Raw genomic sequence first — 15,865 nt, forward strand, 5'->3', positions numbered from 1 at the left:
ATGCCTTGGAAATCCTTTGTCATCTTTTGAAAGAGAGAAAAATCATAACCCAGATTCCCTCAGAAATCGTTTGCACCATTTTCATGCATGTTCAAATTTAATCTGCACAGTTAAGGCAAAAGCCCGGCCAAGAGAATCCCATCTTCCTCCCAGCGGATTCAAAGGATGACTGGAAGCTGGCCAAGATCTTCGTCCGAAATGCAGAGTTTGCTGTTCACGAGGTTGACTTTCACCTGCTGAGAACTCACCTGCTGGCAGAGGTGTTCACCGTGGCAACATTGCGCAATCTTCCCTCTCCACACCCTCTCTACAAGGTACTGAATCTGATGCACATAAGTTGGTTTGACGTGTGTGAACAGTGAGGACTATATCCGCAGAGAGAGAGACAGAATAATAGTGAGTTAAATAACGTGTTACTTCTATAACATTTGACGGCAGGGGAGTTTTTCAGTTGTAGACTTTGGTTGCAATTGTCTATTTTACCTCAGAGATGTTGCTTTGTAAAAAAGCCTCCCCTTCAGCATTTACCTTTTGGAGAGTGGGACTGACTCATCTATAGTCTGTGGACACAGAGTACATGGAACAGGTACATGAGGGGTCACTAATGTCTTACTCAAACCCATTCATCTCTCTGTAACATTTCTCAAAAAATGCAATTATTCTGTAATTCATGTAAAAATAACTTGAAGGAATGGGATGTAGGGAGTCAACTACAAAACAAGGCTTGCAGGTACAGGTACACACATGCATACATGTGCAATAATGCAAGCACACAAAAAATTAAAATGTGATTAGAATGCGGTAAATGCAAATCTCTTACTTTTTCCTTCTGTAGCTTCTCTTTCCTCATATCCGATACACACTCCAGATCAACATCATGGCCCGGAATCAGCTGATATCCAAGGATGGGGCTATTTCCACGGTATGCATATGGCATAGTTAAAGAGACACTAAGGGCCCTATCATACACCGCAATGCTGCGCCAGGTGCGACGCAAGTGTTTTTTGCTAGTTTCAGCCCTACGCAGTTATTATTTTCACGTCCTGTGCCACGTTGTGCGTCCATGGGCGTGCTGGTCTGAAAACGAGGTGTGTGCGCATTGTTGATGTGTTACTATTTTGAGGCAACTGAAAACAACTGTGGCATTGACCAACTGAAACCTGGTCTAAAGTCAATGGTGCAACATTTGTTTTGTTATTTAACCCTTTAAGACCGAATGGAGCATCGGCGCTCCAATTTGCGTGTCTCTCTTTAAGAGCCAATAAAAATTGAATCCATATAGGTAGCACAAAAATTCTTTTTGCATACAAAACCAAAGACTTTAAACTTCCATATCAAGCCTCCAACATGCTTCTTGTTTTCACCCTCTAATGAGTCTGAGTAATATGCGTTTACAACAAAAACAGCACAGCCGTTAACTACAAATATGTAGATTTCACGTGCTCATAACTTCATGAAAAATGAATAGATCATAGAAAATGATCAATCAATATTTAAAGCAGATTCTCAAGATTAAATTGAAATCAACATTATATATTGCGTTAATCAAGATATTACTCACGGAATGATTTAACATACTTGGCTAAAAACATGTCTCTCATCTTTCCGGGATGAAGTGTGTATCCAATATTCCCGGACCCATCTGTTTGTTTTCCAATGTGAAATAACACAAAATAGATATCATTTTAAAGCATAGAATCTCTTCTTTTTAATGCATCTAAAAAAAACTCCTAACGAGTGCTGAGAAGTGCATCTTAAACTGGAGTTTACCGCCCATTGGCGCCACCTGGCTGCGGAAAAAAATTAATAACAATTTATTAAACTAAACTTTATGCTATCCCCACAAAATTTTAACCAGATGCGGCTGACGTGTAGGAGAGCATCACCAAAACAGAATTTTTATCCGATCTTATTGTGTTCCTGAGTTATTCCATGTCAAATTAAAACAAATAATATTTTTGTCTTTTATCAGCTGTTTCTCAGCAAGAAAATGTCCAAATGTAATGTAATTTAATTTTCTTAAAATTAAAAAAGTGTTCTATCAAATGATACCTACCTTTTGACAGTTACCTTTGACAGATACCTCCTTGCTACAGTTTTGGAGTTATGAGTCTTTACTTTTGTGTGTGTCGCTCAGAAAAAAAAAAAAAAAAAAAAAAACCTCTAAAAAAGCCTTCAGGTCTTAAAGGGTTAAAGAGTGTGTTAGTAATATGCACCTATATGCGGGTACACAATGTGCTTACAATCTGCTTATTACAAGCACAGGGATGCGTAGCAGCACACAAACATGCCAAATATTAAAATAAAAGCATTATAATGTAAAAGATTATTATTGTGTGCATAAAGATAAAAATGCTTTGGTAGAATCCGGCTTTTCCCGTAGATGGTCTGTAGATGCGCTTTAACCTCACGCACGAGCAGATCCGTTTCCTCACTAGAGTTTTTCCGCTTGCAAATTCTGCCATGTAAATAGCGAATCCGCCATGGCGCGAGTGCACCTGGCTTTTAAAGGGAATGGGAGATGAGATTGCACATTATGCCCAAAATACATCCATTACTCATTAAGATAATAGGGACAACCCTTTAAGACCATGTGCTGTGCGCGCTGATCATTTTTTCCCTCCTTAACCCTTGTGCAGTCTTCATTTGGGGACTACACTCGTGGTCTTCGTTTATTAATGTTTTTACTCAACATTTGTACAGTTTTTGGAGGTTTTGTGATATCTTTTAAATTTATATAAATTAATTAAAAAATATTTTTTAAATAGGTTTTTATGCAAAAGCAGCTTTTTATGTAAAATTCACTTTATAAAAGGCCCAGATTTCTAACTTTGATTCATGTGGATAACATGGATAATTTGACATGGTTTAGTGTAAGATTTTTGCCCATCTTTTGGAAAATGCAGTTATAAAAGTAAAAAAACTATCATTTTTACCAGTAGATGGCTGTAAAGCTCCACTATATGCTATGTGCTATTTGAATGACTGAAAGATGTCTTTTTACAAGTTTTTTTCAGTTGGATTCATATCTAAATGTTATGAAATCACAATTATAACAATAAAAATTACTTTTTGTCAAAGTTTAGCATTTTTTGTACTGAAAAAAAAAAAAAATCATTTTTTTCAATAATATCATCAATAATGTAACCCACAGAGACCCCACTTAGAAACTGGACAAAATCCATTCTCAAAATCAGAAACAACGCACAACACACATAGACAGAAATGAAGTGGCACACTTCCAAAAATGCAAAAAACATCCTCAATACAAAATGGACATGCTCACACACACACGCGCACACACAAAAATGAAAATTATTTATTTTATTATTTTATTATTTTTATTATAAAATTATTATTGAAAAACTGATTTTGCCCTGCACAAAAAATGCTAAACTTTGACAAAGTAATTTTGGTCCCACTTTATATTAAGTGGCCTTAACTACTATGTACTTACATCAGAAAATAAGTACAATGTACTTATTGGGTTCATATTGAATTGCAAAACACTTTTGCTGCTTTTGAGGTGGGGTACGGGTAAGGTTAGGGAAAGCTTTGGTGGTATGGGTAGGTTTAAGGGTAGGGGTAAGGGTTAAGGGATGGGTCAACAGTTTAATTATAAATGTAATTACAGAAATTAATTACAGATGTAATTACATGCAGGTGTTTTTAAAATATAAGTACAATGTAAAAACATGTATGTACACAATAAGTGCATTGTATCAAATGATTAATTGAAATGTAAGTACATAGTAGTTAAGGCCACTTAATATAAAGTGGGTCCGTAATTTTTATTGTTATAATTGTGATTTCATAACATTTAAATATGAATCCAACTGAAAAAACACTTGTGAAAAGATGTCTTTCAGTCATTCAAATAGCACATAGCAAATAGTGGAGCTCTGCAGCCGTCTACTGGTAAAAATGTTAGTTTTTTTACTTTTAAAACTGAATTTTTCAAAAGATGGGCAAAAATCTTACACTAAACCATGTCAAATTATCCATGTTATCGACATGAATGAAAGTTAGAAATTGGGCCTTTTATAAAGTGAATTTTACATAAAAAGCTGTTCATGCATAAAAACCTATTTCAAAAAATATTTTTTGATTTATTTATGTAATTATTAAAATATTAAAATATTAAAAGATATCAGGAATCCTCCAAAAACTGCACAAATGTTGAGAAAAAACATTAATAAACAAAGTAAAATTACAAAATTGTTTTTTAAAAAATATATTATATTGTTACAAAATTACATTCTGTTGCCCGGGGTCTCCAGAGACCCCGAAGACCACGAACATAACCATTTTTTTAACACTAACATAAAAACAAGATATCACTCCAATTTTTTATTTTTATTTGTAGATCTTAAAAGTGTTAACCACCGTACAAAGTCTCATGCCATTTGGACAAAGAGAACATTTTTTTTAATTTGAGCAAACATCATTTGCGGGTCAAAAAGACCCCGAAGACTGCACAAGGGTTAAACTAGCAAAAGTAGATTTGTACACGCGCTAAGTGCACTTGCACCATGTGCTTTAGACCATGTGCTTAGATCGTTGAAATAGGGCCCTAAAGGTTCAATCTTCAATTATAATCCAATATACTTTTTGTTGAAAGAAGCTATTTTCTTCTCACAATCCTATGTACCTGCAAACATATCTTGTAAGATTGGTTAAAAAAGCATAATGGCTCTTTAATGTTTTCTGTGATGACTGACTTCTTGAACAATCTACTCTTTTCTGAATGTATTATTTTTATTTAACTTTTGGGGAAATTATTATGGGATTTGTGGTGCCAGAACTTTGTTTATAGCCTTTAACCTAACTTTATGTCATGTGTCTTCTCTCCATTAATGATACTACTCTTAGTATGCAGGAGTAGGTGGAGAGTCATTGGCAAAGTTGCTGAAGCGTGCTACTGCCTCCCTGACCTACAGCGCCCTCTGTCTTCCTGATAACATCTCTGAGAGAGGCCTGGAGAATGTACCCTACTTCTACTACAGAGATGATGGGATGAAACTGTGGAACATCATCAACAAGTATGACTACCAGTGGAGTTAATCTAGTGTTTTATTGATAGGCTTTATGCTTTTCTACTCTAGTTCTCTCCATGTGTGTGTGTGTGTGTGTGTGTGTGTGTGTGTGTTACATAATACATCCTGTTTTTAGGGTGCACTTTCTGATATATATTTCAACAAATAAAGTGTCTATTATACAGGTTCATGGGTTTAATAGTCAGTGAGCACATATTGTAAATGTACCGTGTTGTAAGTCACTTTAATTAAATCCCTGCTTCAGAAATAAATGCAAAGCAAATGTACAAAAAAAGTAAAGCTGTTAATATGTAAACCTGGAAAACATCTGACTGTGAGGTTGCTTACAGGTTTGTTGGGGCTTTCTTGTCATACTACTATCAATGTGATGCAGACGTGCAGAAGGACACAGAGCTGCAGGATTGGATCAGTGAGATATTCACCAATGGCTTCCTGGGAAGAGATGGCTCAGGTCTGTTGTCAGTCTGTTATCAGGGCTGTTGCAGTTGAAGATGCAGCAAGTGTGATTTCTGGTGGAATAAAAATGTGTCTAGAACAATGAGTATGCATTTCCAAAGGATTTGTTGCCATATCAGGACATTTAATTAAGGTTTCCTTTATTTTTATTTATCTATATTTGAAGACTTCAGATGCAAAAGCCTCTAAGTGCCGTCTAAAATTTTCTTCTAAAATAAGCATTTTTATCAAGCTTGTATGTTTAGGTTAGGTTATTCCACTTTAATGGCAATTAATAGGTCATTTTCATTGCCTTTAAAGTGAAATAAGTGAACATAAACATAAAAGCTTGATAAAAAATGCTTATTTTAGAAGAAAATTTCAGATGGCACTTAGAGACTTTTGCATCTGAAGTCTTCATTTTTGTGTGTGTGTGTGTGGGGGTGGGGGGGGGTGTTCAGCTCAGTATTTACACAGCATAGGATAGACATATTTACTTTGAGGCACAAACTCTTTTGTAAACCCCACTATAATTACCTGTTTCATGGAAAAGAATTGAACCAGGTCAGTAGACAAATGTAGTTCATGTAATGTGTGTGTGTGTGTGCGCGTGCATTTTTTGGGACATATCAGGACACAAATTTGTATAATGAAATGGGTATAACATAGGTATTACAAGGAGAGGGTGACTTATGAGGACATTATCCCATGTCCACACTTTTCAAAAGGCTTATAAATCATACAGAATGAGTTTTTGTGATAAAGTAAAAGTGTACACAGCTTCCTGTGATGGTTAGGTTTAGGGGGATAGAAAATACAGTTTGTACAGTATAACAACCATTACGCCTATGCAACATCCCCACAATTCATAAAAACAAACGTGTGTGTGTGTGTGTGTGTGTGTGTGTGTGCACATATGCATTATAGACATCCTAAACTGAAATCCTCACAGAAACAGCCTTTTTATTCTTCTTCCCAGGAATACCATCATCTTTTCAGACTGTGAACAAGCTTGTCAAGTTTGTCACCATGGTGATCTTCACTGTATCAGCTCAACATGCTGCTTTAAACAATGGACAGGTCAGTTAGTACAAGTCAATTCACTTCCAGTCACATAGAGCCATTAAAGCTGCAGTCCATGATCCTAATCCCACACACTTTTTCTCAAATCCAACAAATTGCTCCATACATTCCTCTAGCTGTATTTCAAAGTCTGAGCTCAAAAAACCCTGTTGTCCTGGCTCTGTGAATGGGAATTGCAGACTCTGCTTTAGACTGTTGTCTGTTATTAACATTACCTCAAGATGCTTTAACCCTCTGGAGTCTGAGGCTAATTTGGGGCCCTGGAGAAGTTTGACATGCCCTGACATTTGTGTTTTTTACTTATAAACATATTAATGACAAAAGTCTCATTACACTGTATTCAGCAGAAACTAGGCTACAAAAATATGTGAGCAACAAGTATGCACATGTTTGTACTTTTGAGAGAATTACGTATATATGCATGGTTTTTGAAAAAACAAAGAAAATAAGTCATTGAAATAAGGCCTCAAAAGACAAATGTAAAAAATGTAAAAATCATTCTGCCTACTTAGAAATTTGAATCAATACATTATTTTATGTGTCTAAGACACTTTTTGTTCGGACAGGCTATAAGCAAGGAGGTGTGAATCTTCATGAATAATGCTGTGATTCACACCTGATGAGATTAAGACCATGCCCCTAATGAGCCACATAATGAGCCATTCAGTTAGAAATGTGACTGAGTGAACTAAGAAAGAATGCAATGACAAACGAAATATATAATTTGTTGTTCTGAAGTTTATTTAAAATATAGTTATATAAATGAGAATCAAAGACACATTTTGAGTACACAGAAACAAATCATGTTCAAATATAGTATTGCTGTTTTTTCTGTATGTTTGATATACACCATAATGAGCTTGAGACCCCGGTACAGAGGGTTTTTTCACAGCCTACCTGACTCATTGATATGCAGGTCATTAAAGGTCATTATGCAAATCGTTTGTCTTCTCAGGTGTGAATCACAGCATTATTCATGATGATTCATGCCTCCATGCATACTGTGTTTCTGGAGAGAATAGCACCTCGTTTTTTTCTTACCAGTGTGAAAGAGACTCAAAATACTCTGTCAATGTTGCACATACAATTAAGAGTTATACACTAGTGATGCGCGGGTTGGCTTTTTTTCCAACCCACTGGTCCCGCTTTTATGAAATTATTTGGCCTGCCCCAGCCCGCCCCGCACCACTGTATCTATTTTTACAACCCGCCCCGCACCCGCGACCATTAAATAGACATACATAGGCATTGTAATGTAAATTAAAAGCTTTTATTTCAGCCAGAAAGTGCTTGGAAACATCACCCTGTAAACTGGCAACAATATACGATTATGAATATGAACCATAAATCAGTAATAACAAGATAATGATAAACATTTTCAACATTTACAAAGCAGCGCTTGTATTCATCTAATAGGCTAAACAATTTTTGTATTTCAGTTGGGACATTCTAAAATGATTAATAGGCTTAATGTGCTAAGTGATATAAACAGACCAAACTTCATACTACTAAACATCATACTAATAAAGTATATTACAGAAAAGCAGTTGAGCCCAGAATATGAACACAATTTGTTTAATTTCATGTTGTGTTTTCCTCCCATATAAAACCGCTATAAAGAAAAAGCTTAACGTTGTTTAATGTAGACTAAGTCAGAGATCAAAGATCAAATTCTGCACAAAACAATTATTCTATATAGTATGCTTTATTTGTATGGTATTTATTAAGTTTGGTTTGTTAATAACACTGCATTCGTAAATTAAGCCACGTTAAGCTATTTCACATTAAGTGTTTTATATATCCCTTTCAGATTTGTATTGGACAACCGTTTACAGCCTACGCTACATAACCACTGAACTTTTGCTTGACGCGCTTGTGGCCGGGATACAGAGAATCATTTTTGACACATTGACAAGCACAGGAAAGGCAATTGACTGTGTCTGCAGGAAGCTTAGAATGTCCTCTCCATCCCAGAAGAACTGACCCTCAATGTAGCATTTTATTTTGTTTTATTTGTCCGTTTTTGTTGTCGTGGCTGGCGGTGGGAGCTGCTTTGCGTGCCGCTTACGTGACGCCAAAGGTTCGGGGACATCATGCAAGTTACGTTGCTACGGCCTACATATTGTAACCTTATCAAAGAACCTAATAAAATATAAAAATAGATATTCCCAAATATTTAATATATGCTATAGGGAATTCCTCGCAACATACATGGATTTTTTTTTTATGTGCCCGCCCCTCAAATAAAGAGACAATTTCTTAACCCGCCCCAACCCGACCCGCGCATCACTACTATACACCATTTTAATCTGTTGAATATCTTAAATTGACATAAACATATAAGAATCCATGAATATTTCTCAAAATGTGCATGCTTTAAAGCTAAAAGGCTATATGAAATGCCATAGAGGTAACATAATTGTTCAGACACTTTGCATCACAGAAATACATTATATTTTAAAGTATATAATAGATTACCATTATTTTAAATTGTAATAATACTTCACAGTATTGCTGTTTTTCTGTATGTTTGATATACACCATGATGAGCTTGAGACATGATCACAGAGGGTTTTTTCACAGCCTACCTGACTGAAAGAGCTCATTATTTATGCAGGTCATTAGAGCTCTTTATGCGATTCTTTTGTCTTCTCAGGTGTGAATCACCCATTATTCATGATGATTCACGCCTCCACGCATACTGTGTTTCTTGACAAAAAGTGTCTTACAAAAACTAAATCAATATATTGTTTTATATGATAATTTTTACATAATTTTGAAGCAAAACTCTAGTCTGCAACCTCCAATACCCAGAAGTCTTGTGAACACAGATTTAATATAATTTTTTTGGCCTTATTTCAGTGACTTAAGTTTAAGTTTTTTCAATAACCATGCATAAACGTTATTCCTTCAAAAACACAAACATGTACATACATGTTCCTCACATATTATGGTAGTCTAGTTTGTGCTGAATACAGTGTAATGGCATTTTTGTCATTATGAACATCTGAAAAAAGCACAAATATCAGGGCATGTCAAAACTTCTCCAGGCCCCAAATCAGCCTCAGACTCCAGAGGGTTAACATTAATATAATGTCCACTCTTAACAGAAAACATGATTTTTGTTATCTCATGCATGCACATATTATTGCACATCATGTGAAGAAAATTTGTATAGGTCTATAATCAGTCAAAAAATTGGACACATTACTATTTATAATGTTTTTGAAAGAAGTCTCATGCTCATCAAGCCTGCATTTATTTGATCAAAAATACAGAAAAAACAGCAATAGGGTGAAATATTATTACCATTTAAAATAATGGTTTTCTATTTTAATATACTTTAAAATACAATGTATTTCTGTGATGCAAAGCTGAATTTTCATTATTCATTGTAAACAAAGGCTTCATTGATATAGTACTAGACTATTTCACAGTAAACACTTAACAATCTGTTCAAAACAGGCCAAAGAACTTGTCTAAACATTAATATTACCTCTGACATTTTATGTATTATATTTGTTATATTATAGAGCATAAATGTTAATGTGCAGTTTAATACATTGCTAACACATTTTATTTCAGTATTTATTATGGATTTTAGTTAATTTCACTCATCTCTGTATAGCAATATACACAGAAAAAGTCTTAGATCTTTGAGTTCAGCTCATGAAAAATGGGGGCAAAAACAAAAGTGTTGCATTTATTATTTTGTTCAATGTACACAAAAGGCCTATTTCTCTCAAATATTGTTCACAAATCTGTCTAAATCTGAGTTAGTGAGCACTTCTCCTTTGCTGAGATAATCTATCCACCTTTCTATCCACCATGTGGCATATCAAGATGCTGATTAGACAGCATGATTACTGCACAGGTGTGCCTTAGGCTGGCCACAATAAAAGGTCACTCTAAAATGTGCAGTTTTATCTAACAGCACAATGCCACAGATGTCTCAAGTTTTGAAGGAGTATGCAATTGGCATGCTGACTGCAGGAATGTCCACCAGAGCTATTGCCCGTGAATTGAATGTTCATTTCTCTACCATAAGCCGTCTCCAAAGGCGTTTCAGAGAATTTTGCAGTACATCCAACCGGCCTCACAACCGCATACCACGTGTAACCACACCAGCCCAGGACCTTGGGCTGGTGTGCATAACCAAAGAATTTCTGCACAAACTGTCAGAAACCGTCTCAGGGAAGCTCATCTGCATGCTCGTCGTCCTCATCGGGGTCTCGACCTGACTGCAGTTCGTCGTCGTACCCGACTTGAGTGGGAAAATGCTCACATTCGATGATGTCTGATCAGATCCTGACGCCCATTTGTTGTGACATTCATCCATGACCATCACCTCATGTTGCAGCATGATAATGCTCAGCCCCATCTGGGAAAACATCCCAGTTCTTGCATGGATTGCATACTCACTGGACATGTCACCCATTGAGCATGTTTGGGATGCTCTGGCAACCGCCAAACCCAGACTTGTCCATCGGATTGCCAGACAGAGAATCGTGATTTGTCACTCCAGAGAACACGTCTCCATTGCTCTAGAGTCCAGTGGTGGCACTGCATTCGATGCTTTGCATTACACTTGGTGATGTAAGGCTTGGATGCAGCTGCTCGGCCATGGAAATCCATTCCATGAAGCTCTCTAAACACTGTTCTTGAGCTAATCTGAAGTCCACACAAAGTTTGGCAGTCTGTCAGAATGGACTTCACTGAGAGGGAGGCGACAGATCACGCATCGTGTTAGTTTTCTTTATTTTGCAAAAAGCACATTTTGTTTTTACTGTGAGTGTACACAAATAAAAGAAGACATTCCACAGTTTTTAATAATATATAACTCTTATTTGTATGACCAAAATTGCTGTAGTATTTTTACTTTCTTTCACACTGGTAAGAATAGAACAAGGTGGTATCACCAGCGTGACCATCTGACCTCTGAGCGTTAACACCCTAGAGCAAGTAACTTACGATGACAAGAAAAACCTGTCCATATTCACTTTCCAAGAACTAAGTCAGTGGTTCCCAAACTTTTTCTGCTGGGCCCCCCATTACTCCAGATGTCTGTGTCAAGAAACATTTCTAATTATTTCAATGTCAAAAACAGTTGTGCTTTTGCATATTTTTGAAGAAACTATTTTTTCAAGATTCTTTGATGAATTTACATGCACCCTTTTAGACATGACCTTGATTTAAAAATGATATGAATATTGTAATATAGTACTACTTAACTTTAGCCTACTTGTCATCTTAACTTGTTTGGCTTCATTACCCACCTTTGTACTGGTGAATCTGAGGGCGAGATATGTCTCGTCATTTTGTCTCATCTTTTCACTGCAACGGATGTGCCCTGGATGCCACAACAGCTGCTGTCTACTGGACGCAACAAAGCAAACATTGCAAATCCATTTGTTTTTTTGTGTGTCAAAGTGTGTCCGAAATAGAACAGGGCATCAGTTTACTGTCCAGGATTTGTTGTGATGTGTTGCGTTCTATTTTCTTTTGTCTTGCTGTGCTGCTCACGTCAGGTGTAGACACATTGTTTTGGTATTTGTGAATCTTAAGTATATTGATCATCTGCTTTACATTTATCAGGCACCTGCAGTCCTTTCACAAATTTGTACATGGGCAGAACCATGTATCGTTTATTTATAGTTTTACACGGCTCCCTGCAATGGAATTCTGATTCTTCAGTCGTGCCAACTAGTGGCCTGTTATTGCACAACAACAATTACAACCACAAACAGCTACAACTGATGACGGAGCACTAAAGAGGTTTTCTTTTGCATAATGTACACTATCCCTCAGCCTCAACCCCTTGCGCCCCCCAGTTTGGGAACAACTGGCCTAAGTGATGTTAATTATGTGCTCTAATTTTTCTTTGTGAATATTTGGCTTATATGTCACATTTTTCACCAATTCTTTCCCCCAGTTTGACTTTGGCAGCTGGATGCCTAACTACCCCACTGCCCTCAGAAAGCCCCCTCCCAAGGTGAAAGGCCAGACCACTGAGGAAATTATCCTAGAGACCCTACCTGATGTGAGCACGACAGTGAATGGGATGGCTATCCTGAAACTGTTGAGCAAGGATTGTGCAGACCGCGTGAGTTTGTACATCACAGTGTTGCTGTGGGCTCTTACAGAATATTAGTGTGCTATCATACGTAGTGTTTTAAACATTGTTATAATTATAAACATGTTTATTATCAACATGTTACTTACAATTACAATCTTGATACCCTGTCCGTAGTACCCTCTGGGACAATGCCCAGAAAATCTACATGATGAAGATGTCCCCTGCAAGCTCCTAGAAGATTTTCAAAAGGATCTGGGGGAGTTGTCAGATCTCATAGAGGAGCGGAACAAGAAATTGGAGCTTCCCTACACCTATCTGAGCCCCAAAAATGTGGACAACAGTGTAGCCATTTGAAAGGATACAATAGTCCTTCTTAATATGTTTGTCTTTCTAATAATAGCTTTGTCATTAAAAATAATGGCCAAAGCAAAATTAACTCAGATCAAGATCACTGATATTGCCTTTCAGGGAAAATAAGATAGATAATGTGAAAGGCACTGCTTAATATGTGTGATGCATTTAAAAAAAAAAAAAAAAAAAAAAAAAAAACTTTTGAGTTCTGAGATATAAGTTCTTATGACTGTAGTGCCACCTAGTGACATAAATCAGTACAATCCTGCAATATTAAACATTGCATACAAATGTACATTTCTTTTTTAAAATCAAACTGTCACATATTATACACTTGTGTGATAAAACTAAAACAGTCCCATCTTTGTTGATTGTGCCTTTGTGTTACAGTGCAAAATACAGTATGGTGCAATTATTTGTTGTTGTTTGTTTATTCCAAAAACAATGACTTACTCAGTTTAGAAACCAGCAAACAAGAGAGGATCCACTCCAGACAGGGTAAAATTCCATGTGCACCTCTAGCATATGAATTGTCTATACATTTAAATGCCTTTTTATTTAAAAATGTAGGCCCAGTTTCACAGACAGGATTAGGCCTTAGTTCAATTAGGATATGTAATTATAAGTATATATTTTAAACATACACTAGAAAAACACATTACTGGTGTGCATCTTGAGACAAAACAATGGGAATGACATATTATGTCAGTACAAGTTACTTTCAGTTAAAACAGCTCAAATGTGCATTTTAGTTTAGGACTAGTTTAAGCCTTGTAAGGCTTGATTTTCCTGCTAAATGAAAACTGAGATCAAGCATCCTGCAATAAAGCAATAAAACTCGCCTAGAGAAGAAGATCTCAGAGAAATAGCAAGGGGCCAACGCCTTGCCCTAACTCCAAAAGGACAACGCCTCCCCCCACCACACACACACACACAAACTCTTCTTTCCCCCTGACTGAAAGTTATTCAACACGTATAATGTAACTTATGTATTTATTGTTTTTCCCTTTTCATGTTTGGTATCATTTTAAAAGTCTCAGTGCGGTTGGTAAAATGGTCTCAATTTCACAGCAGTCACTAGAATTATGAAGAAGATGGAAAATTAAGGAAAATTCTGTCCTCTTTTTGGGTGGTGTCTCTTCTCCTCTCCCCCAAAACAGGTGTTGGTGTAATAAACATTTACGATCCTTTTGTTCTGGTTCTGGTATAAAAGGTAAAGAGCAAAGCAGTCATGTGGGATCATCTGTAGCCCCCACAGAGATGGGTGAATGTCTGAGGACACTCACCCATCCCTGTGTATATATACATTTCTTTGAGTAATCTTTCGATGTTATGCATTTAACATTTCTGAATTGGCTTTAATTGTCTAATTGTAATGTAATTGGCATCATATATTTTTACTTGACAAATAAAATGTTATATTTGGTTTATTCTGTATTATTCTTAATCCATTATTTCTAGTAGATCAAAGCGAAGGTATTACCTCAAATCTGTGTTCAGGATTGTTCATACGAAAGGTTTAATAGATGGAGCATGGGGCACGTCAATTAAGTCCATTTTGATTTCTGACTATCACTGCCTTAAATAAGTTGCAGTTTTCGTAAATATATAAAAACTATGCTTTTTGTTACGAGTAAGCAGAGCGCGACCGACTTAAAGGTAGATATTTACCCTGCATCCAATGTTTAAGGTCAGACTGACGAGTTTGTGTCCGGGAAGAGTGCTCAAATCGGCCGAAGTAACTCTTCTAAAGCGATACCAGGACTGCAGTGAACAAAATAATTGAAGATATAAGGTAATCAGAATAATCGAATATCTAAATTAATACATAACAAATGATTAATTTCTAATTGGAAACACAACCTAAGAGTAATAATCATTTGAAATAGGAGTCAGATTAAACGAGTGAAATTAAGTGAACATTCAGAGACGCTGAAAAGGCATACACGCGTTAACCTTCGCCCAGGCGTGTCGGATTCCGTTTTTGGGGAGATGCGGGGTTCCTTACAGCCTAGTCTGTGAAACCGGGGGAAATTTCTCAACATTGTCAGCAAAGAATGAGCTAAATCTATTGATGCACAGTTTTGCACAATACGGCTACGAACGTGCGTATTGGTGTCTTAAATGTGTGTTGGCAGTGTGTGAACACAACCATCCTACAATGAAAAAAATACACTCACTCCTCTTTTTTTAAAATCCCCATTAAACCAAAGGGGTCTCATTAGACATCCCGTTTTGATTCTCTGACAGTCCTGCATTACCATAGTTTCCGCCCTCAGCAAGTTGTACGCTGTCTTCCATTTTCTCCACACTTGAGCAGCTTTATCGACAACAACGTCTCATAGGCAATCCCGGTGTTCTGTTGTTGGATGTAAGAGTGAACATAGGAGTTTTCATTTTCTCACAACATCTGAGCCACTGAGGATGCAGTGGATTAATATTTGAAGGTAATGCGCTCTAAAATATACACAAATTTGTGTATGTCTGTGCAAATAATTTCAATCTTGTTTTGTGAACAAGGGGGATGCAAAGGGACAATACAAAACGTCTCAGGTTACGTATGTAACCATAGTTCCCTGAGAACCAGGGAATGAGACTCTGAGGGAACGTCACATGTGAGGGAACGTCACGTTACCCGATGTCTGAAAGCCAACTCCAATTCCTATTGGCCGGCGACAGCCTATGATGTAATATGGCGTGACACGGAAGTATAAAGGAGCGCCTGGAGAAACAGTCAGTATTCTAATGTCTTGAGGGACTGTTCTGCTGGCAGGCAGCCCGAAGCATGGCAAGAAAACACAGAGTCTCATTCCCTGGTTCTCAGGGTACTATGGTTACATACGTAACCTGAGACGTTCCCTTT

General features: G+C 36.8%; 2 protein-coding genes across 3 annotated transcripts in view; one reads left to right on the top strand and one right to left on the bottom strand.

Moving 5' to 3' along the window:
- The window catches only part of LOC125244160 (hydroperoxide isomerase ALOXE3-like), a 43,927-nt gene extending 30,510 nt beyond the window's left edge, over positions 1 to 13,417 (top strand). Inside the window, exons 9-15 of the mRNA XM_048154181.1 lie at positions 111 to 314; positions 836 to 922; positions 4,873 to 5,042; positions 5,387 to 5,508; positions 6,472 to 6,572; positions 12,508 to 12,678; positions 12,826 to 13,417. Of these exons, the coding sequence (XP_048010138.1) occupies positions 111 to 314; positions 836 to 922; positions 4,873 to 5,042; positions 5,387 to 5,508; positions 6,472 to 6,572; positions 12,508 to 12,678; positions 12,826 to 13,005 (1,035 nt within the window). The 3' untranslated portion in view covers positions 13,006 to 13,417. The remainder of the gene's footprint in view (positions 1 to 110; positions 315 to 835; positions 923 to 4,872; positions 5,043 to 5,386; positions 5,509 to 6,471; positions 6,573 to 12,507; positions 12,679 to 12,825) is intronic.
- LOC125244061 (stonustoxin subunit alpha-like) overlaps positions 1 to 15,865 on the bottom strand; it is a 1,172,099-nt gene that overhangs the window by 889,326 nt on the left and 266,908 nt on the right. The gene's annotated exons all lie outside the window — the stretch shown is intronic.

Source organism: Megalobrama amblycephala, linkage group LG1 (genome assembly GCF_018812025.1).
Source record: "Megalobrama amblycephala isolate DHTTF-2021 linkage group LG1, ASM1881202v1, whole genome shotgun sequence".
Taxonomy (NCBI): Eukaryota; Metazoa; Chordata; class Actinopteri; order Cypriniformes; family Xenocyprididae; genus Megalobrama; species Megalobrama amblycephala.